General features: G+C 36.6%; 1 protein-coding gene across 2 annotated transcripts in view; it reads left to right on the top strand.

Moving 5' to 3' along the window:
• The window catches only part of Mipol1 (mirror-image polydactyly 1), a 272,162-nt gene that overhangs the window by 190,777 nt on the left and 57,334 nt on the right, over positions 1-24,051 (top strand). For both annotated transcript variants that reach the window (XM_052185808.1, XM_052185809.1), the window contains exon 9: positions 701-795. In XM_052185808.1, coding sequence (XP_052041768.1) covers positions 701-795 — 95 coding nt within the window. The remainder of the gene's footprint in view (positions 1-700; positions 796-24,051) is intronic.

Below are 24,051 nucleotides of genomic sequence, written 5' to 3'. Positions count from 1 at the left end.
CACAGAATGTCTAGATGCATGAAAATGTCACGGTTCCCGCTAACATGTACAACTATTATGTTTATCCATTGACGGAAACTGGATTTGAAATTTTGCAAACCTTATTGCATATTCTTTAAGATAATAAATATCCTTGAGCAAAGTGTCGCTAGCCATGGAAGTCTCTGTCACTGCACTTTTAGGAGGAAATTTTCCCTTGCAGAAAAGGAGTTGACAGGGTTAACTTGTATCTGTAAGAATCAGGTCATAGTTTTGTGTACCAAAGATGGCTTGACAACATACTTAAAATTTCCTGAGTTTTACTGTTAATAAAGTTAAAAGGAAATCTAGTGAGAGCAGGCAGTGGAGCCACATTAAATTGTATGTGAAATGCCCGGAGTGCTTATCTCCACTCCAGATGCTTCTCTCAACCTATGTCCCACATTCTGAACTATGTGTATAAAGTTAAACATTGCAAAAAGGCATAACCCGATAGCACAGATAAAATACAGTTGAAGTTTAGTAACTAGCAAAGCGAGTACACTTAGGACATTTGTGACTTTGGTATTTCTGTTTCCAATGTATTTGGACTACTTTGTGGGAAATTGAAACTGCAAAAAATCTGGAAAGAATTTAAAACTAACAAAAAGGTTTAACTAGCAGTCATACTGTCTTTTAACATACCAAAACTAATGCCCAATTTTAAAACAATTACTTGCAGGCAAAATTATTGTCAATGCAGCAAGCCAGAGAAACTGCAGTTGAACAGTACAAAAGGCTGGAGGAAGAAATACAGACATTGCGAGTTTACTACAGGTAAAACATTTTATACTTCATGTAAACATTTTTTGAGAAACTCCTTTATCTGATGTTGTAATTTTGAGTGAAGAAATTTGTCAAGGAAATTAAATCTGAGGATTTAAAGCATTTTTATAGTTTGTAAATTGCCTAAAATATTGTTTTTAACCCTTTGTTTCTATGTTTGGTAAAACTTATGTTTACACCATTAAAATTGACATAATTCATTTACATAACCAAGTATTTGCTCATCTAAATGCCACCTCTGACATCATGTGTTGGGGGTAGTGTGTGTATATATATTTATATTTATATATATCATCAACTTTCACCTTCTTTTAGCTTTCATCTTTTATAATATGCTATGAGAAATTTCTAAGGAAATGTCTCAAAAGATATTTAACAAAATTATTTCATTTTTCACTCTAGGACTAGTTATAAAATAAATTTAGTAGTTAAAATTAACACTTTATATGAAAAAGAAATAATATAGAAAGTATCAGAATGCATACTATACAATAAGGATAAATAAGTTTATGATACTTTTGTTTCAGGTTTCTCAGTGGTGTGTGAGAGATGTATTTTAGGTTACATGTCAAATATGGGACCTTGATGAGCCACGGTAAAAGAAATAGTTTAAGATACGGTGTCCTGTATGATTCTTGAATACTAAGTGTACAACTACCTTAAGTCTGAAGTGTGAAAATCCATTGAGACTTTTGGATTAAACATTAATTGTATTTTTCTCAAATTAACATAGTTAAATGCCTCAAATATAATTAAAACAATAATGCAAGTATTGTTTCATGATATATGTATATGCTTCATTATTAATGAATTAAATAGCAGCAAACTTAACGATGCATAGATTAATAACTGTAATTTCTTATTAGAGATGCTTATGAATACTATTTGGGTGATAATTGCAAGTGCTATGGAATAAGAATACCTGTCATTTCTGTCAGCACGGATGGCTCAAGCACTGTGTTTGTTACCTGCCTTCAGGACTGTAGGAGACACTGAACCTCCATGAGAGTTCCTGAAAAGAAAATCCTAATATTTTCCTAGCAAACAACTAAGAAAGCCTGCCTTCAGATATACAGGATATCCGCAGTGTTTGGTTATTTCTATGGACTGAATAATGCTCCCCACCCCCTATAAAACCAGGTTGAACTTCCATAACTTCTTAACGTGACTTTATTTGAAGTGGGGTCATAACATAGGGAAACAAGTGAAAACACGGTCATTTGGGTGAGCTTTAATCCAGCATGACAGGTGTTATGTAAAAAAGAGGTTTGCACAGAGTCAGACACTGAGGAGATTCATCATAATGACACATGGGCAGAGGACAGCCATTTGACTGCCTTCAAAGCACCAACACTCAGTTTGCCTGGGAAACAACAGGCAACACAGAGAGCATAGCCCACATGACACCCTACTTCAAACTTCCTGTGTCCCTAACTTTTTCTTGTTTTAAACCATCCAGCTTATAGTATTTCATTATAGCCTTGTAGAAAACTTGTAAAATGCCCCCTGTGTTTGCGTGGTTAATTTGCTTGTCCGACTCTAGTCAGTTCTTACAGATGGCTGTACATGTACGTGGACCTTCGTGGTAAAGGGGAATATCTTGCTGTCCCACTTTATGTGGTTTGAATTGAAGAATGAATATTTGTATGGTTTTCATTCTATTCTTAATTTTATCTATCATTAGAATTATTTAATTTACTCACTAATAATCACAGGTTTAGTTTCTATTGCCCATGTCCAGCAACTCAAACCTGCTATAACTCCAGCTCCAAGAAATTATAATGTCCTCTTCTGATATCCCTGGAGTCACCAGCACAAGTGTGTATGTACATATATGGAGGCACACACACATACAGAAAGTAAAAGGAATATATTTATAAAAGAATCACCTTAGAATTATCTAAATCTGAGTTGCATAACCTAACTCTAAACAGTTAACAATTATTGCCATAAAGATACACTTTCCACATGTCCTTACCATTCCTACCTTTTATAATTAGCCACACGCATGCACACGTGTTAATGTAAAAAAATAAAAGAATAAATGCTACAAGAGGTGTTTGTGTTAGTAGTATCAAAAAAGAAACCTGTCCAGTTATAATTCACAGAAAATGCATCTGAGAAGATTCGTGTGCCTACCAAAATACAAAAGATACTAGGAACCTTCATGAAATGCTAATAAGAATTCAAAATGGCTTAGCTGCTATAGAAAACAGTGTGACAGCACTTCCAAAGTCAGACATAGACTTACCATATGACCAGTAGTTCTACCCCTCAGCATATACATAAGAGATTTAAACAAGGGTTCCAGCAGGTGTTGTTATAGCAACATATATATCAGCAGTATTTCCTCAATAAACATAGTCCATGTGACAATCAACAAATGAATGAAGAAACAAAATATGGTAGTGTTCGTCTTTCTACATAGAATAGAAGTTATTCAGCTTTGAAGTGAAGTGAAATTTCAGTATATGTCAAATAACATACATAAACCTGTAAACTTATTATACTAAGTAAAAGCAAAATAAACTACAAACTAGCATGCTAGGAGAGATGATGCACACCTATAATTCCAGCACTTGGGAGATACAGGCAACAGAGTTAGGCTGTCAAGGTCTTCCTCAGCTAAATGAACAAGTATTATATGGTGCCTTTTATATAAGATACCTAAAAATAGGCAGATTCTTATAAATAAAAATTAGAATGTACCTTTTAAATTTATCACTATACTGGGGGGGGGGGGATGTCAAGTGATAAGCATCGGGAATCGGGGAGGCCAGAAAATATTTAGACTTCAGACTCAAGCTAAGAGTCAATGTCTTCTATTTTCTTAATGTGCCAGCATTACAACCATCCCTTGAACCTGCCATCAAGATAGTTAAACATGTAGGTGCCAGGAGAACACAAGAACTGTGGCCTCTCCTCAGAGATATTATATCATAGAAAGCTCTGGCCATGCTGGAGCTTTCATTCCAGTGAAAGTGCTAACTACTCGGTCGTGCTTGGTGACTCTGTCTCCTTGGAACACTGAGTAGTATCCGGAGGCCTCTGCAGACAGGCATCTCTCTGTACAAAAAGGTGTGTACCACCTGCCAACTGATGAGTACACCAGCAATGTATCAGAACATCCCTGCTTGGGGAAAGGCTGCTTTTCAGCTGTGCAGTAAGAGTGGACTCTGGTGCCATAGTATCTATCAACCCATTGCCCATGGAGACCATCTCTCCTTTAGTCTTTGACTGAGATCCTATTGATCTATTACTCTGTGATCCCTGATTGATAGAAGATTTAACCATGTGTCCTGTAAGATCAGTCTGGAGAATGTCATATGTGGGTTATATTTCTGTCTTGAATGAATGAGTTTATTAAGTATATAGCAATCAAAAGTAAAAAGGATGAATACTAAATGGAGTTGAAGCAGCAGGTAGATAGCAAAATACCATCAAGCAGGAACTTACCCCATTCAGTGGTGACAGGAGCAGCCTGGCTAAGTACTGCCAGCAAATTGGGGGCTTTCAAATATCCAGTGGAAATACTGGGGCCGCCGAGGCAGCAGTGGGAGCTCACAAGCGGGTCTGTCTCCTTGGATGAGCTTCCAGCTGTGCATTCCCACTGAAGATGCTTTTATTTACAAGACGAGCAATAGTGACATCTTTTAGAAGTGGGTCGCATTCAGAGTTGTCCTCAAGGACATGGTGTGCTCGTGTCTGTTTGGCTGTTTCTTTCTTCCCTCCTAGAGTCTGTAGATCAACCTACCCCAAGAATGAGTATTGTAGAGGAGGTATTCGAGGATACTTGGAATTAATGCTGCAGTCTAGGACAGGAGGGCCCTCCTCACTCTCAACGTCTGCTTTCAAGACATTTAAAGAGCACTTGACAGTGTTCCCATATGCTGTGCATTACACCATGCCTTTCTGGACCATACACAGCAAGTCAAGGAAAAAGCTGAGAAAGGGGTCAATTTGGAAAAGTCTCATTTGTGCCACCTTAGAGTACCACTGAATGGGTTCTTTCTCAAAAATAGCATATTGTAAAACATGCTTCTGATTCAAAACATGATGGTTATACAAAGTATTATGCCAGAGAGGAATTGGATTTGATCTCTGGACTTACACATGTGCACATGCACACACATATGTACATATGCACACATACACACACACATGCATATGCATATATTCATGGAGATACATAAAGTCTTGCCCATAACTAACCAGCACATTTTTGTCTCCCTTCCCTATTCTTTCCTTCTCCTCTACCCAGATACTTAGAATGACAAGAGAGTTAAGGTGCGGGACACTGACACTGCTGCTCCTCCTCCCCAGGGAGGGACAGTGGCTGCAGAGTGGGGGGACTGGCTCTGGGAATGAGGGGGGAAGGGGGTGCCAGGAAGAAAAGTAATGCTTTATAATCTTTATGAAAAGGGGGCAAGTATTCAGTGTTTGCTGTATAGTGTAAGCTCTCCATCTTCATATCTAAGTAACTATTAGTAAATCTCCAAGTTTTCTTAGTGAAAAAAATGAAATTAGAATATAGCTTGTTAGAAGCTAGGGGAAGGCAGAGTAGAAAACTATTTTCTAGTAATGAGAGTTCTACAGCATTGTGTTTTACTTACCACCAGTGAATCAAATACTTTAAAATTGGTAGTGACTTTGTTGTTTTGCCACAATTTAAAAAAAAAAGTACAAAGAGTTTTCTGCTAAGATGTTCATACACTTATTTCAAATGGTATATGGACAACATCGCTGAGATGAACAACTCTAGAAAAAAAGAAATTTCTCAAAACAACTGAATTTAAACTCCTGCACTAAGTCTCATTTGTTAATTCAACTTCATTAAATCTGAATTAATTAATTGAATTTTATTTAAGGATTGCAAATAGTATTTCTTGCATACTTAAATAGATGGTGTTTACAAGTCCATGTATGGAATACAACTGATTCATAAAGTAATCTGACTTCTCAAGAGCTTCCTATGTTATGGAAGAAAAAGAAAAGTTCTGTTCTAATGGGAGAAAAGTAATACAAGTAATGTATGTTCAGAGATACATAGACATATATCTCATAAATTATCAATTTGTGTCTATCCAGGCTTAAAGAAAAATAACTCTTCAGCTGTTCAGATAGGTTTATATTTATATAATCATGTATGTATGTATATCTATTAATAATATATATGATTATATACTAGATGATATTATACCTATACCTATACATATACCTATACATATACATATGAGACTGGCTTGTCTTCATAATGCCAGAAGGTGCTGCTGGAGGATTTGAAACCTAATACCACTAATAATGTAATGTAGCTGTATGTAGCAATACCCTCCAGGCAAGCATGGACCCACTTCCATAATAGAGGCCAGCTTATAATGGCTGTGATCAACTATTTCACTTTTGGATTTGGTGTCCATACAGGAAGGAATTTTCATCTGGTATTATAAACCCAGCCAAAAATACATGCCTGTAAAATCATAGATCCTAGTCACAAATCTGCTGTTTTTTAATGAATGGGCACAATGTGTTCATAAAATTACCTTCTGAATGATAAAATCAAGACCTAGACATAACTCCACATATCTATGAACCCTTAGTTTTTAAGAAGAAGCCAAAAATAAACACCGGAAAAAATACATCGTTTTCAATAAATAGTGCTAGATGACTGCATATAAAAGAATGAAAACAGATGGATATCTAAAATCCTGCACAAAACTCAACTTCAGGCTGGTTAAGGACCCCAACAGAATTTAAGATACCTGAATCTGATGGAAGAGAACGTGGGAACTAGGCTTGAGCGCATTGGCACAGATAGGAAAGGACTTTCAGAATACGATACTGTTAGCATAATCACTAAGACCAGCAATTAATAAATGGAACCTCATGAAGCTAAAACCTTCTGCAGAGTAGAGAAAAACATCAAGCAAGCAAGAGCAGCAGCTTTGAGAATGGTGGGAAAAAGGTCGTTACCTGTTATATATCTGTCAGAGGGCAGTGTCTCAATACTCACAGAACTCAGAAAAAACTAAACAGTAAAACAAATGGTGAGATTAAAAATGGGGTATAGAACTAAACACAGGGTTCTCAAAAGATGAAACAGAGGTGCCCAATAAATACTTCAAGAAATGTTTGACATCCTTAGCCATCAGGAATATGCAGGTTATAACTTCTCCTAGATTTCATCTTACCCTAGCCATATTAACCAAAATCAGTAAAACAGATGGCAGCCCAGGGTGGTGAGGATGCGAAGAAAGGTAACCCTAATTGCTGTTGATAGCAAAAACTGGCACAGCCACTATGGAAATCAGTGTGGGGCTTCTCCAAACGCTGAAAACCGGTCTCCACAGGCCCCAGCTCTAACACTTTCAGGCGTAAAGACACACTTCAGGCCAAAAGACTCCGTCCGCTTCTTGCTGCAGGGATTCCTGCTCCTCCCTGTTCGTTTTCGTTCTATTCCTATAGCTAGAAATAGGGAAAAGCCCAGATGTCCATCAGCTGCGAATCGATAATGAATGTGGTACATTCACACAATGGAATATTATTCACTTTTTAAGAAAAGTGAAAACTTTAGACAGAGAGTTGGAGCTAGAAGTAATCATGGAGTGAGGTAACCCAGATACAGACAGACAAATGTTGCATGTTTTCAATGATATGTTGATATTAGCTTTTAATTTTGATATGTGTCTTTCATTTAAAATATCCACAGGGGCCTGGTAATTGATAAGGGACCAGAGACAAGAAGTGTCTTCTTCATGGAAAGAGAAATATAATTTAAATTACATAAAGGGAGACTAGATTATAGAGATTAAATGAAGGGGCCAGTGGAAGGGCAGGTGTCTTAGTTAGGGTTTCTATTGCTATAGAGACACCATGACCAAGGCAACTCTTCTAAAAGGAAGTATTTAATTGGCATCTAATTAACAGTTTCAGAGGGCTGGTCCATTATCACCATTTCAGGAGCATGGCAACATGGGCAGCTGGCAGAGACCACTGGGCCTGACATGGGCTCTTGAAATCTCAAAGCCTACCCTGAATCATACACCTCCTCCAAGAAGGCTGCACCTACTCCAACTGTGTCTCACCATCTTCCTTGTTTCTCCTTTTATTGAAAATAGATATTTTTCTTACATAATACATTGATTATAGTCCCCCACCTCTCTACTACTCCCAGTTCCTCCCCACCTCATCTCCCATCTGGATCCATTCCTTTCTGTCTCTCATTAGAAAGCAATCTTCTAAGGCATAATAATACAATACAATATGTTATAATATGGTAAGGAAAGATAAAATAGAAAATAATGTATTGGAATTAGACAAAACACAAGCAAACAAAAAAAAAGAGAGAAGAGCTCAAGAAAAGTCAGAAGATACAGAAATCCATTCAAGCAAACACTTGGAAATCCCACATAAAAACGACCACTAAACGGGAAGAGATGTTAATGTGCACAAAGGACCTGGCGCATACCAGTGCGGCCCTGTGCCCGCTGCCTCAGTCTCTGTGGTTCATATAAGCTTTGATTATGTTGATTTAGACAGTCTTGTCTCCCTGATCTCCTCCATCTCCTCTGGCCGTTACATGTCTGCTGCCTCCTCTTTTTGTGGAGGAGTTCTGAGGGGAGGTGATTGGATAGAGATGTCCCATTTAGGGCTGACTGTTCCAAGGTCTCTCCCTCTCCACACTTGATCTGGTTGTAGGTCTCTTTTTTTCCTTTTTTTTTTTTTTTAAATTTTCTATATTCTTAAAGAAAGAATATTCCAAATGATTTCCCCTTTCCCAGTTCCCCCCTCCCCATATGTCCCATAAGCCTTCTTCTCTCCACCCATTCTCCAATCACCTCCCTGTGTACAGTGGTAGCACACAGTACAAAATACAATAAACTGACATCTTTAAGCTACCCTAGATGTGTATAATACCACTGCTATCATAAAGAGCTAAGTCAACATTGATTAAGGATGTGGATGATGGTCCAGCAAGACTTTTAAGTCCAGGCAGGACTGGCAGGACCAGTGGACATCCTGGACTTTCCATGGTTTTGCCATGGTGCTCTTCTACAGGGATGTTGAGGAACACATGTTTACCTGTAATTAGACTTTTAAATGTGTAAATGTTCCAGATTCAGTTACACATGAAATAATTTTTCTCTTTGTATCTTAAAGTACTGGTTCTATAGAGTTCATTAACAGAAGCTCATTAGACAAATGGATTTTTTTTCTCTTAATTACAAATTCAGATCGTGTTAAGCCAGAAAAACATAAAGGTATTGTGCTCCCCTTAAAATCCCAATCCTAAGATAGGAGACTTTGAAGATGATTTCAGCTTACTGTCATGTTTTTAAGTTTTAGGTTTTAGATGGTAAAATACAATACATTCTTCTTTTATGTTTATGAAGATATTCATGTCTATTAGTATTTTAATCAAGTATTCTTTAATTCTAATTAGTATTCTTTTAATAAAGTCATTTCCTCAAATGGCTTTTAAAGCTTGACAGTTCTGACTAAAATCACAAATACACAATATTCAATTGCTCTATAAAACAGGAAGTTCAATGTATAAGCATTTATAAATTTAGCTTTATTAGATATTAGTCTGAATAATGTTTTGATTTACTTTAATTCATGATAAGTAGTGCTGCTGTTTCATGTTTGGCTAGCTATTTTGAACAAAAACAATTCCTAAATATCAATTGTATGATGCGAGGTAAAGACTGACGTGTTCTAGATCACTGCCCCCTGGAAACCGTAGACTCTGACACACAGATGGCATCATAGTCTGCTTCTTAAAGCTGATGTTTGCTCATCATTTTATTGGTAAATATTTTGTTTTTCATTTACTCTTCTCATTTGCCATAATGTTTTAATTCAAAACTAACACTACAGTAAGACAGATGGTGCATGTTCTTTCTAGAAAATGACCTTTGACAAGTAATTAACCTCTCAAAGCCTCAATTTCCTGACATGTAAAATAGGAATTCTAGTTATCCTGACTCATTGTCAAGACTGCTCAAGTGAAAGGACACATGTGTAGCTCACTCTGCAGTACCTGGGCAGTAGACCCAGAAGGTGAGCCGTGACTATCATCCTGACAGCGCGTTTGGATTGGCATTAATAACTTTTCCTCCAACAGCTGCTCATTCATATTGCAGGTTTGAGCTGGACAAGTGTTTCTATTTTGTTCTGTTGAGGTTTGTTTTTTTTTTTTTTTTTTTACTGTTTTTGTCTGAATGCAGTATTATGGTAAGAGTATGGAATCACTGATGTTTTCTTTGAGAACAGATTTTTACTGGAATTAGAAGATTTGTTTCTTTTTCTCTTTGTAAGGCACTTTAAGACTCTTGAGTCTGTAGAGATGGCTCACTGGCTAAAAAACTGCTGTACGGGAACCTGATTTTAGAGCCACAGAACCCATGTTAAGAACAAGATGCTCTGTTGTGCATCTGTAACCCAGCACGAGGTAGGGGAAAGGCCAAGACCTGCTGGCCAACCATCCTGGTCAAAACACAGTTCAGATTCTGTGAGGGATCCTATATCAAACTAAAAATGCAAAATGACAGAAAAAGATACAAACATCAACCTCTGGCCTTCACATATAGGGATCACGCTTCTTTACACACATGCACACACACTCACACACACACACACACACATATGCACACATGCACACACATTTATTCATGAATTGGAAAGGTACCAAGATATCACAGCAATAGAAGAGAACATGAGGAAAATAATCGAAAACAATTTTTAAATGCATAATGAAATTGGATTCCTCATATGCTATTTAAAATTAATAAAGTATATCATCAGATTGAGAAAATTTTAAACCAAAAAGATTTGGTTTAAATATTAGATCATTTGTGATTCGGTTTATTCTGATGAGTTTTTGTTTTTTTTTTTTTTTTTTTTTTTTTTTTTTTTTTTTTTTACACAGGAACAATTTAATGCTCAGAAATCTGTGGAAAATTATCAATTTAGCAACATTTATCTTTATCCTTTTCTTTTTTTAGTATTTTTATTTTCTATATCTTTTGTTTACATTCCAAATGATTTCCCCTTTCCCAGATCCCCCCTCCCCATATGTCCCATGAACCTTCTTCTCTCCATCCCTTCTCCAATCACCTCCCTCCTTTTTCTCTGTCCTTATATTCCCCTCCAATGCTAGATCAATCCTTTCCAGGATCAGGACCCTCTCCTTACTTCTTCATGGGAGTCATTTGTTATGCGATTTGTGCCTTAGGTATTCAGGGCTTCTGGGCTAATTAATATCCACTTATCAGAGATTGCATTCCATGTGTATTCTTTTGTGATTGGGTTACCTCAGTTAGGATGATATTTTCCAGATCTAACCATTTGCCTAAAAATTTTGTGAATTCATTGTTTCTAATTGCTGAGTAGTATTCCATTGTGTAAATATACCACATTTTCTGTATCCATTCCTCCTTTGAGGGGCATCTGGGTTCTTTCCAGCTTCTGGCTATTATAAATAAGGCTGCTATAAACATAATGGAGCATGTGTCTTTATTGCATGCTGGGGAATCCTTTGGGTATATGCCCAGGAGAGGTATAGCAGGGTCCTCTGGAAGTCTCATATCCAGTTTTCTGAGGAACCTCCAGACTGATTTCCAAAGTGGTTGTACCATCTTATAGCCCCACCAGCAGTGGAGGAGTGTTCCTCTTTCTCCACATCCTCACCAACACCCGATGTCTCCTGAGTTTTTGACCTTAGCCATTCTGACTGGTGTAAGGTGAAATCTCAGGGTTGTTTTGATTTGCATTTCCCTAATGACTAATGATGTTGAGCACTTCTTAAGGTGCTTCTCGGCCATCCGAATTTCTTCAGGTGAAAATTCTTTGTTTAGATCTGTACCCCATTTTTTAATAGGGTTATTTGGTTCTCTGGGGTCTAACTTCTTGAGTTCTTTGTATATATTGTATCTTTATCCTTTTCAATTTATCAAGACTCTCATGGATTTTACCATTCATATTTCCAGTACCCACTACCTTGTATCTTAGAGGGTGGGGCAAGAGTCACTTGTTGCTGTCTCTTTTGCATCTCTGTGCAATATCATCCCATTTGCAGATGGAAAACAGAATCACAGAGAGGTGAATGGGTTTGCCGTAGACCTCACCATGGCCAGAGGTGAAAGTGTGAATATTACCCAGTGTGTCTGCTGACCTGGATATTCAGTGTGCCCACCCCACCTTGTTCCCCACACTCCTGAGGCAAACTGGAACTTCAGCAGTGTCTTCCTGCTTTGGCTCTAATTGCATGTTTATTGCACAAAACACATCCCTAAGCCACACTAGTGATGCGTTAAACCATTAACAGAGCATGACCTGCTTTGGAGTTTAGCTGTCTTTGTCTGTGTTCAACTCAACTGTACAAATTTTAACCGCAGTCTGTGTCTGGATTTATAAATAGACTACCCGAATATTCTTTGAGAACTTTTAATCTCTAGCATTATATCATGTGTCAGACTACAGAAAGGAAATAAATACTGGGCCTGACAGTAATTTTATCCATGCATTCATAATACTTCAGTTTTATTAGTAGGTTATAATATTACTTTGTTGTTTTATCAGTGTTGTCCGGCAATTACCAACATAACAGTAACCATATTAAGAAGTAATCATTAACCAGATATCCCATCATTTCTGAAGGATTTATTCAGAGCTAAGGACTCTGCGAGCCTGTGGACAATAGAGTGTCACAGGGCAAGATGCAATCACTGTTCTCAAGTAGGAATTGTTCAAAAAGAAAATCTGTATTCAAAGTCAGCAAACAATACCACATACTGTTAAATGAAGTTATTGGATATTCTCAAGTGACAACAGAGGAGAGAGCGTTCATGCTGGAATAGAGAGTTTTATAGGATGTCTGGAGATGAAGACATGATTGAATAGGATCCTAAGAGAGAATCTGTGCTCTGGAAGCAGGGTTCAAGCAGGAGTGAAGAGGTTAATGGGCATATTGTCTCACATCATGGAACTGGAAGGAATTTGCAGAAATTTTAATTTAACATGTACTTAACTTGCAAACTTGTACTTCCTCGGGTGCTTTGGGACATGGATGAATTGCTTAAATCTTTAATCATATAAATTATGCCAAATTTTTGTCTACACTGTACACATCTCTGACTTCCATTCTCAGCTCAACAACAAAATGATGTACTGTACAGTAGGCGGAATGAAGTTCACACAGAATCATTATTGCCCCTTGGACTGTTACCCTACAAACAATCCCATTCCACCCCCACTTTCACACACAGACCTACACTCTCAAATTATGTTAAGGAAAATCCATATATTATGTAATGTCATTTTATAATTTTTTGTGGAAAGAGTTTCTAGTATTCGAAGTTTCCCATAGTTAAGTCATCTTGGTACATCCTCATGCTATAGCTAACACCAAGTTTTCGATTTATCTTCTTTATCCTCCTTATCTTTAAGGGAAAGAAGCAGAAGTCACATATATATATACATAGAATCAAAATTTTTTCAGAACTGGTACTGTTCATCTCATTCTTCATATGTTTCCTTTTTATATATGAGCTTTCATACAATATTATTGAAATATATTGAAAATAGATTGAAATTGACATTGAAAAGAAAAATAAGTAAAATATGATAACTATTTTGCAAAGAATATATTTTATAATTTATCTAAGCAATACTTATTTTTAAGGTATAATAGAAAATAAAAACATAGCCAAATTATAATATAGAAGTTCAAAAAGTAAAACCCATGTGATCATCTGAGAAAATGTAAAAAAAAAAAAAGGACTTAATAGACTATGCTTTAAAAAAGAAAATCCACTGAGAATATGAGGCTTAGGTGTGACCTTCTAAACCTGGGTGGGGAGAGACATCTGTGGAAAACCAGTTACCCTCACACTTGGTGTGGAGAACCTGGGCTGCTTCCTATTACAGTCACACTCGAGATGAGCATTCCCACCTTTGCTCCTTATATACTAGAGGTCACAGTCGGGGCATGTGAAGAGCAAAAAGCACAGTAAACTTTTTTCTGGTTGGAAAATGAGTAAAACTTTTAGTGTCTACATACGACACAATCACATGCAGAAAGCTTAATCAATTCAGTTTTATAAACCTTAAAATAATAAAAATGTCTGGTAGATTTTCAGCATAAAACCATTGTATAAAAACATCTGTAATTTCATACACTATCAAAAAAATCACTTATGTTATCATCAAAACATACTTCAGAATTAGAAACCAGTGAAATGTGTGTTTGTGAATAAGAAGGGGTCATGTTGCTAAAACAAGGAGACCCCCTAAGTTGATCTAAAGATTCAGTGTGATTCTAAGAGACTCTCAGAAATTTTGTTGTAGGAACTAAAAGCTAAGGGTAAAGTAATCCTAAATTTAAGGATTTTACAAGACAAGCTGTTGCATTATTTCTTTTCTTTCCAGATACTATATTTTTAAAGTCTTTAAAATGACAAAGCAGACAATGTTAAAACTTACTACAGAAGTACATTAATCACACTTTTCAGAACAGTGTGGTAGTAGCATGGGTATTGACATCTAGGCCAATGGAACAGCATCTAGGTAGAGTGAGAAATAAGCTTAGAGTTAGCACTGGCAGAGAGAGGGGGGGGGGCTATTCCTTTAAGAGTTGTCTGTGCAACTCATTAGACTATTGGTTGTACCAATCACTTTCTAACTCCTGTGACAATGTAAATATGTATGAAATTTTCATATATTTTTGGTTGTGATCCTAGCCTTTAATGGCTGAGCCATCTCTCCAGCCCCTGAAAATCTCTTAATGAAATGTATTTCCCACTTTGGGATCCATCCCATCTGCAGACACCAAACCCTAACACTGTTGTGGATGCCAAGAAGTGCTTGCAGATGAGAGCCTGATATGGTTCTCCTCTGAGAGTCTCTGCCAGCATTTGACCAATACAGATGCAAATACTCACAGCCAACAATCAGACTGAGCCCAGGGAACTCAATGTTAGGGGAAGGATTGAAGAAGCTAAAGGGGATTGCGACCCCATAGGAAGAAAAACAATATCAACTAACCACACCCCTCAGAACTCCCAGGAAGTAAACCACCAACCGAAGAGTACACATGGGCCAGTACATAGCTCCTGCTACATATGTAGCAAAGGATGGCCCTATCTGACATTGGTACTATGGAGGCTTGATGCCCCAGAGAAGGGCGATGCTAGAGGGGTGAAGCAGGAGTGGGTGGGTGGGGAGCTCCTTCTTAGAGGCAAAGGGAGGGGAAAAGGGTGGGGATTCATGGAGGGAAGACCTGGAAGGAGGACAACATTTGAAATGTGAACAAATAAAATAATTAATAAAAAATGTTTTAAAAAAAATATATTTCTCCATATATTAAAATAATTATAAAGGGGAAATTTTGAGTATTGGTCACTTTGCTGAAGAGATTGAGCTCATGAAATACATGACAAACTCAAGTCCCAGGTGTTACAGTGAGTTTTATCAGCCACTTAAAGAAGATTCAAAACCGTTTGTAATATTTTGTGAAAATAAGGAAGGTAATATTTTCCAACTCAATTGATACAATTTTATGTTAGTATGGAAGCCATTCAAAGGCATAACAAAAATGAAAGCTACAAGCTGGTACACCTCATAAAGATAGGATCCAAAATTTCGACCCAAACTAGAAAACAAACCCAACACTATATAAGACTGATGCAGCATCGTGGCGGTGCTTTAGCGTTTAAAAGCCGAGGTAATTCACACAGTTAATACAGTAGGGGCTAAAAAGGGATGCAGAAAAACCACATGAGAAAATAAAAAACCTGCTTACTTACTTGGTCTACCCGATTAAGAATGTCTAGGGAAAACCTCACAGCTATCATTATTAATGTTGGTTTCATTGACTTTTTTGTAAGAACCAAAAAGAGATGATTGATATATCTCACCACTTCCATGATTGACAAGAAGTAACAATATCTGGGCATTGAAATGGAAGAGTAATTCACTTTTATTCATAAACAGTACAATTACACTAGATCATGTTAAAATCTTTTTAAAATGCTACTAGAATAAGTTAATTCAGATGAAAATATGAAAACTACATTTTTATGTGCTAGCAATAGACAAAAAGTGAAATTTAAATATTCAGGTTTTTTGGACTCATTGCAAAAAAGGCAAAAATTTAAATAAAATTCTGTGTTAGTGACATACTCTACAGTGAAAAATACATAAAGGTTCTGGGAGCAGTAATGGATGACCTATGTGGAGAAACACAAAATGTAGAGAAAAGATACTCTGTTGCCAAGATCGCAGTTCTCTACAAGTTGATCTATAAACTCCCCATGATTCAGGCAAAAAATAGCACCCATTTTAATTGTAGATATTTAATTTAATTGTATTAATTTAATTGTAGATCATCTACTGATAAATTTGTATGAGAATGCAAATGATTGACAAAGAATTTTCATAGCAGTTGATAAAGGAAATAGGGAAAGTAGACTACCTGATTGCAAGATATAGTCTATAGACTCTTAGGCATCAGTCAAAACACTGAAAATGGGGTGGAAATACAAGTATCTATGTTATTGGAACAGAATTAAGAATCCAGCACATCTGATCAGTTTGATAATATTTCCAGCGAGAAGACAGTCCAATTTGTATGCAAAAGTCTATTATTTGGGAAATACTGATATAACTAGATAATTATGTCAAGAAATAATAACCTTAACCATAGTTTCACAGATGTGTAAGGGAAGCATCTTTGATTAGAACTTTTTACTGAATTTTGATTCCTGAACCTAATATAGTAACTGTCTGAAATGCATGCTTGATAGCTATTTGTGTAATGGCTGACTGGCTACCCTCCTGTTTTCTTGCTGTTATCTCAGTAAGTGAAGCTTCTCGCAGTTTGATGTAACTGAAAATTATGTTTTACTTTAAAACAGTGCTTGGTGGACACATTCACCATCAGTCAGTTAGTTCTTCCATTCCCAGATTCCAGATATGCTCTCCTGGCACTGAGCAGTTTTATGTTGCTGTGTTCATATATATTATGAGCTATAAGAGCTACGTTAAGATGCTGGCACCTACTACATGTTAAACTTAATAGTGAAACCAGAGGCAGAAGACTGATCTGAGTCTGGATGATTCAGTACAATTCATTGGTGTTACTGATTTGCATTTTGCTTTCATTGGTAGCTAGAGTCAACATGATTTATTCATTTATTCTAATACTTTAATTCCAGTGAACCCTCTTTTTCTAATAAAATATGACTTTATTTTGTACAAAGAACTTAAGATACTGATACCTATCTTTTTGGTGTGGGTAGCCAAAGTAAAGAGGTCAAATGAGTTGGTCATTGGCATAGCAGAGCAGACTTCAACAAAAGTTCAGGACTTGTGATGACTGATTTCATAAAACAGTCCTTCATAGAGTCTGCACTTTTGAATTCTTCTCTCATAATAGAGAAAACAGAAGATCTGAAACAAAACATTCAATCACAGCACCTGAGAGAAACCCCATTGGGCCCCATTAGGCAGTCCACAACTCTCCTGCCAGGTTCTATATTGTTAGCAGCCCTTAATGCCATCTCTGAACATTTTTAGTAGCTAAGAAATCCTTGCGGTTAAGGTACTGTAGTTATCTGTTCTGTGATCACCTTTTAATATCAGTAGTGGGTTCACCAAGAGACTAATGCCAGAAAAGGCTTCCGACGTTCTTAGAGAGCTTTAAATCATTCTTCATTCAGGTACCTACACTAAGAAAATGGAATCTGGAGTTTCAGATGCAATATTCTACTTACTCTTCCATACATAAGGAGACCTAATCAATATTTGTAAATGAACATACAGTGTATTTGTATACATACATTCCTGTATGCCTTTATGTTTAAGTCTTTGAGGTGCTTACTTTTATATTTTTGGAGGGTAACTTCAGATTCTTTAGTTTTAATTTTTACTCCACATTCTTTTTTTATTTTTTTATTTTTATTGAATATATTCTTTATTTACATTTCAAACTTTATTCCGTTTCCCGGTTCCCTCCTCCCAGAAAACCCCTAAACCATCCTCCCTTCCCCTGCCTCCAAGAAGATGCGCCTCCACCCAACCCACTCCTACCTACCCTCCCTTGATTTCCCTACACTGGGGCATCTATCAAGCCTTCAGAGGACCAAGGACTGCTCCTCCCATTGATGCCAGACAAGGCATTCCTCTGCTACAAATGCAGCTGGAGCCATCCACAGACATTCTTATGAACAGCCTTAAAAAACAATTTCTGGTTTGTGCCAACAAAGGCGGGAATGGCAGCACGATTACATTCTTCTGCTGCCACATTCCATACATGGTACTTGATCAGACAGGTTGCTGCAACTTTTGCCATAGTAAAGACATTTTGAGAATCAATAGCTTCTTCAATTTTTTTTTTAATTTTAATTTATAAGTTCTGCAGTAGATTTCACCAATAAAAATGGAAGAAGTATTTTGGCTTTTTATAATCTGCAAACCATTGACAAAATGCTTGAAAAGGCATGGTATACTTAGACTCTGTTCAAATCATTACGTTTCTCAGGATAATCCCTGGTGAATGTGGACCCATGGAGGACGCACATGCAAGTCTGTTGTGTTTGAAATCTGAGAAACAGCAGTACTGAGACAGTGCTCCTAGGCACTAGTCTAGGAGTGCAGTGGTCTTCCTTTGGATTGAACTTGTCAGCCCTGTGCCACACAGAATGTTCTTTGGAACAAGACAAAAAGATTTTGTGACTGATCAAGCACTGACAGTCATTGTCTATTTGTGTTTGCCTCTCTCTACTGCCATGACTTTCTTCTATGATGCCACCGTAAATTTTTAATTCTGCTTTTTTTCACTTGAATCTCTTTTAATTATTTCAGTTTTCTCATGGTGTGCTCTAGCAGGGCCTGGAGCTCCTGCCTGATTTATGGGCTTGCACAGTTATGATCTTTGATTTCTCTTCCCTTCTGTTCTCTTCTGTTCTCTTCTGTTCTCTTCCGAGTTGATGTCACCATTTCTAGGATCCTGTGTCTTCTTTCTTGCTTTCTTCCTTAAGTAGCTCCCAGAGCTTCTGAATACATAATTCAAATGTGAACACCATGCCCTTTCACCACTAATACGATAGTACTCTCCTCTATTCCTGCTGATTTCACACTGAAATGATTCTACAAGGAGTCAAATCAATTTACCTTTGTAGACTTTTTCTCATGGAAGATATTAAATTTATTTCACCTTGGTGTTCTGAAATCTCTTAAGATATCTGGGAATATACTATTTTCATTTATTGTGATCTGTTCTTTAAGATTATTTCAATCTGAAGATTCTCTCTTTTTATCCCAGAACAATATTCCTTAAGATTATTTTTAAGTGCCCCCCCTTACCCCTGATGTTTCATTCTGGTTTCCTAATTGCCAGAACATATATCTCATAGAAATATTAATATTTTCCTTAACATTTTTAAATCCTTAAAGTTCTGTTGTGTGCTCTTAAAAATGTCTTCACTTTACTACAAGTACCTTTTTATCATTGTACTTGAAATAAGTGTAGCCAGCATGAATAGTTGTACAATCAAGGACTCTATCTAATTTTTAACTTAGAAAATGTTATTTTTATTCTCTAAAAGATGTTCTTTATTTTTGTAGCTCTTTGTATAGCTTCCTGATTTTATTTAATCCGCATGTTTCCCCTACCTTTATTTGTATATTACCTTTTCTATTATCTGTAACCAAGTTTCTCTAATACTTAGGGTATGCATTTTCCATCCTAAGTAACTTCAATACATTCCATAGCATTTGGTTTGAATGTGAATGTACCTGAGCTTCAGAAGCTTTTTACCCTGCTACTTTTACCCTGTAAAACTTCTATATTACCTAATAATTCGCTACACCAGCTTTATAGAAGTGGCCACAAGCTGCTTACACACCTAATAGAGGAATACACTGTTTCCTTTATCAGATTACTCTAAATTTTTATATATTTGAAGTTTACAGAATATTTACTCATCAGAATATTTTTCTATAGAATTCTTGGCACCTCTTCCTGAGTGTGACCTTAGTGACTTAAAAAGTGTACCCTGTGTTCATCCGCGTTTACCTGTGTGCTGCCCTGCCTCATCTCTCTGCATTATCTTTCATGAGGGTGTGGGTGTTCAATTAACAGTTAGCGATGAGAAGGAAGGCAAATGCCTGGATAAGTGCCCTAGAAGGCAACATTTCTTCTTTTTGTGTATAGCTGAGAATTTGAAAATAGTTTCAAATATGGCAGAGTCTACTTGGTTTAGGAAAGTTTATATTTAGAATCATCTGAACCCTTACCATGAGCAGCAAACTAACCTGCTTTGTGGGTAGTTCTGTAATTCCTAAACAGTGAACCTTCCTGTGTAGATTTTGATTTATATTCATGAAAATTAATTTGACTATACCTCATGATAATCATAGAATCAAATGAAACAAAATACACAGAGTAGAAAAATAATTATTGATACCCAGAGATTTTGAAAGAGCAAAGCATAACTTTTGTATGACAAGGGGTTGTGTCTCAGGAAGAAGCTGTGTAAAATAAATGCTCTGCTGATGTGTATTGACAAAAACATCCCAGGCAAGTTGTTTAAAACCCTGAGGTTCTTTTGTCTGAGCTCTTTGCTTACGACTTTACCGTTAAGAATGGGTGATGAAGAGAACCACTCAGCAATCTTTCTTTTTGTTGGAGCTGAAACAACCAAATATGAGGTCTGGAGTTAAGACAAGTGATTCTTATCCTTTTAAATGGAGATTTTACATGGAGATTTGCATGTAGTAAACTTTATTTTGGTCGAAAAGCATGAGTTACAGAACTAAACGTGAATAGCAGCTGAAAACTTCAGGGGAGGTGACCGTGTGGTGCATTCTCCATGGGAAGCATCCTGACAACTTCTGAGTAACGCTTTGATTTGGTTTGAAGCTTTTGTGAGTAACAGATTTTAGTGCAAGTTACTACAGTTCTTTCTGAATAATGGAGGTCATGAAGAGTTCATTTGTAGGTGTGGCAGCTGTGCTGCTTTGGAAGACTGTCTTTAATAGATCCATTTCATTAATTGTCATGAATTCTTTTTATGAACAAAACCAGTACATCAGGTTTAACCAGCTAAAAACTGTTCTCATAGTTGTTATCTTTATTGTCAGAAAGAATATTGTGAAAATAGGGAATTACTGCTCATACTTTAACTCTTGACTAAACACAGAAATGGCACCATCCATGAACAATAACTTAGGGGCATATTATCAAGTTGACAGTGTTTCAGTTCCATTAACTTTAAAACCCCATGCTTTGGTTTCAGTGTCTTCCAGGTAGGAGTAATGCCAGAGCCATCTGCTAGGTGCCCTGAGTTAATGTGATTAATGTCAAGTAGCAGGATGTTCATGCTTCCTTCCATAAGCCTTAGTCTTAGGTATTTTAGGCTCAATGGCCTTCTAAGGGCCTGCTTCTCAGAAACAGGCAGTGGTATTAAGAACAGCAGCAGTAATGGGTTGGAAGGTAAACGTTAACAAGTACAATCTATTTACCAATGAGAGGACATTTCATCTGATGCTCTTTATTATGAAATCATATACACAACATTAAAACTGTGTATTGTTCAGCTTCAAGAAGTTTTCAAAGCATGTTGACTATAGTATTATTGCCTATGTTCTATGTCTCTTATGTATGAAAATAATAAGCACTTATGTCTTGTTAGGCAATTTGTAGCACAATTATCTTAATTTAAATGATTAAAGTGAAAAAGGAAGTGATTGTTGGTTTCCTCTAGATTGCACAATTAATCATTTTTTAATGGAAGTGGTTGTGTCTTTAGGGATTATTGGACACATTTTTTAAAGATTTATTTATTCCTTATATATAGGTACACTGTAGCTGTCTTCAGACACACCAGAAAAGGGCATCTGATCTCATTGCAGATGGTTGTGAGCCATCATGTGGTTGCTGGGATTTGAACTCAGGACCTCTGGCAGAACAGTCTGTGCTCTTAACCACTGAGCCATCTCTCCAGCTTCTTGTATACATTTCATATAACAGATATAAGTATCCAAAGAAGGTACTAAAATACAATATTTACCACTTTTTACTACTTACAGATTTAGAATCATACTTAGAATAGTAGAACAGGGTTTGTTAGTGGTGCAAATGAATCAAAGCAATGTTCTTTCCATGTACAAAATTATATTTAAATTATTGAAATTATTTTGGCTATTTAATGGTACCTATTTTTCACACTATTTAATAATATCTCCATTTTCTTTTTCTGGACTCCAAATTCAAATTTGGAATCTTTTATCTGGCCGGAATCCTAGATGTTTTAAGTTTGTGATACGTGCAATCTTATTTCAGAAGGACTCTAGTCTTAATCTCCTAAGGTTTGCATTTATCAGAATCTGCGATGTGAGTCTAGTTATCCATGACCTAGAGTAAACAATTTGGGATATTTTTACAATATGTCATCCAGCTGCCTCAAGATCAATATCTACTTGCCCATGAAAGCAGGTCCCTATGACTGTGGCCTGGCTCTGCTCATGGCCCTTGTGCTCCTGACCCGAACAGTGGCCATGCTCACAGATGCCTTTCTTTAGCCAGAGTGCCGGATTCAGTGTGCTCCCCACGCTTAGTCCTCCCTAAAGCCAATGTTCACTTAAGCTCTGGAGTGGACCTTAAGCCCTCTCTATCTGTCAGTGTTGTCTAGGTAGTCCACATAGCAGGGTAAAATAATAGTGTTCGCTAGCATTCATCTACCACTCTACTTTTGGCAGACTTGTTTCATACTCTAATTTAATTTTCTTCCCATAAACAGTATCAGCGATTGAGAGGCAGAGGCAGGCAGATCTCTGAATTTGAGGGCAGCCCCATCTATAAAGTGACTTCCAGAATAGCCAGGACTATACAGAGATACTGTTTGAAAAACAACTACATTAATAATAGACAGATAATAAATAATTATTAATATTATTATTATTATTATTATCTGTCTTAAAAGTCTTAAACAAACCACATAAGTATTTAATGGAAGAATCAAGTTTTTGACTACAAAACTTCCTGTTCCTTTTCAGTATTCACTGGTCCTCTGCATTTGTTAATACCAGAAGTATCTTCTAAATTTCTTCAGACAGAAATTCTTTCCTTCAGTATATGCTAATGTATGATCATTCCTACAATATGGTACAATGAAACTTTATTATTCATGCGTTTTTAGAAAGTTTGTATTACTTGATAAAAATCCCATGATCTCATTGAAATCCTGTTTCATTATGTCAGCAATTTAATAGCTCAAAATTTGTGTCTATGAAACTAAATTTATTTTATTGTTATGTATTTTTCAGTAGAATAAATTCATCAGTTATAATATTCTTTCTCAATATATTTCAATAAGCTACAAAACTAAGAAAGCTGATGAGATTGTTAAGAATTTCAATATCTTCTATTTTTTTATGCTTTAAAGAAATGGTTTGTTTGTTTTTATTTATTTATTTTTATACTCCAGATTTTATTTCCCACTCCCCATCCACCTCCTCCCAACTGTTCCACATGGCACACCTCCATAGCTTATCCTAACAGTTTCTCTCAAGAAATAATAAAATTGTTTGAAAACCATTGCTATTTAAAAATTTTAGGAGAAAATTTGTCACTAATTTTAGAACTTCTTGAAGATTACACAGAATCGCTTTTTTTACTTTTATATAACATTCGAATATATTTATAAATTAATTAATGTATTTTGTTGATTTTCAAGGATTTGTGTTGGTGCCTAGAGTACAGAGTAGATTGACGGTGAGTGGGCGGGGCCTCTGGGTCCGCCTGCATCAGCCACGTGGCTCTTTCCTAAGCTGGGGAGCCTTCATTCTTATGTCCTGTCCCTAACCCCAATACTTAGCACACTATCTAGCAGGAAGTAGGCAGACATGCATGCTCCAGATGTTCCCTGAGTGGGCGGGAACTCGGTGTTCACCACCAGACCTTCTGTGTCCTCTGCTGACTTCCAAGCAACTACTATATGGTATTTTTCTTGGGTTCAGAGAAGTGAGGGCACTTCTGTGCCTCAGAAGTCTTTCCCTTGCCTACTTTCTAAGAATCTAATGCAGTGCTTCTCAATCTTCCTAATGTTGCAGCCCTTTAATGCAGTTCCTCATACTGTGGTGACCCCAACCATAAACTGTTTTGTTGCTACTTCATAACTGTAACTTTGCTACCGTTATTAATCTAAGGTTATTTTAATATAAATATCACATATACAGGCATCTTTT

The sequence above is a fragment of the Apodemus sylvaticus genome, chromosome 6 (assembly GCF_947179515.1).
Source record: "Apodemus sylvaticus chromosome 6, mApoSyl1.1, whole genome shotgun sequence".
Lineage (NCBI taxonomy): Eukaryota > Metazoa > Chordata > Mammalia > Rodentia > Muridae > Apodemus > Apodemus sylvaticus.
The sequence above is the reverse complement of the archived record's forward strand: the minus strand, read 5'-3'. Positions and strand labels throughout refer to the sequence as shown.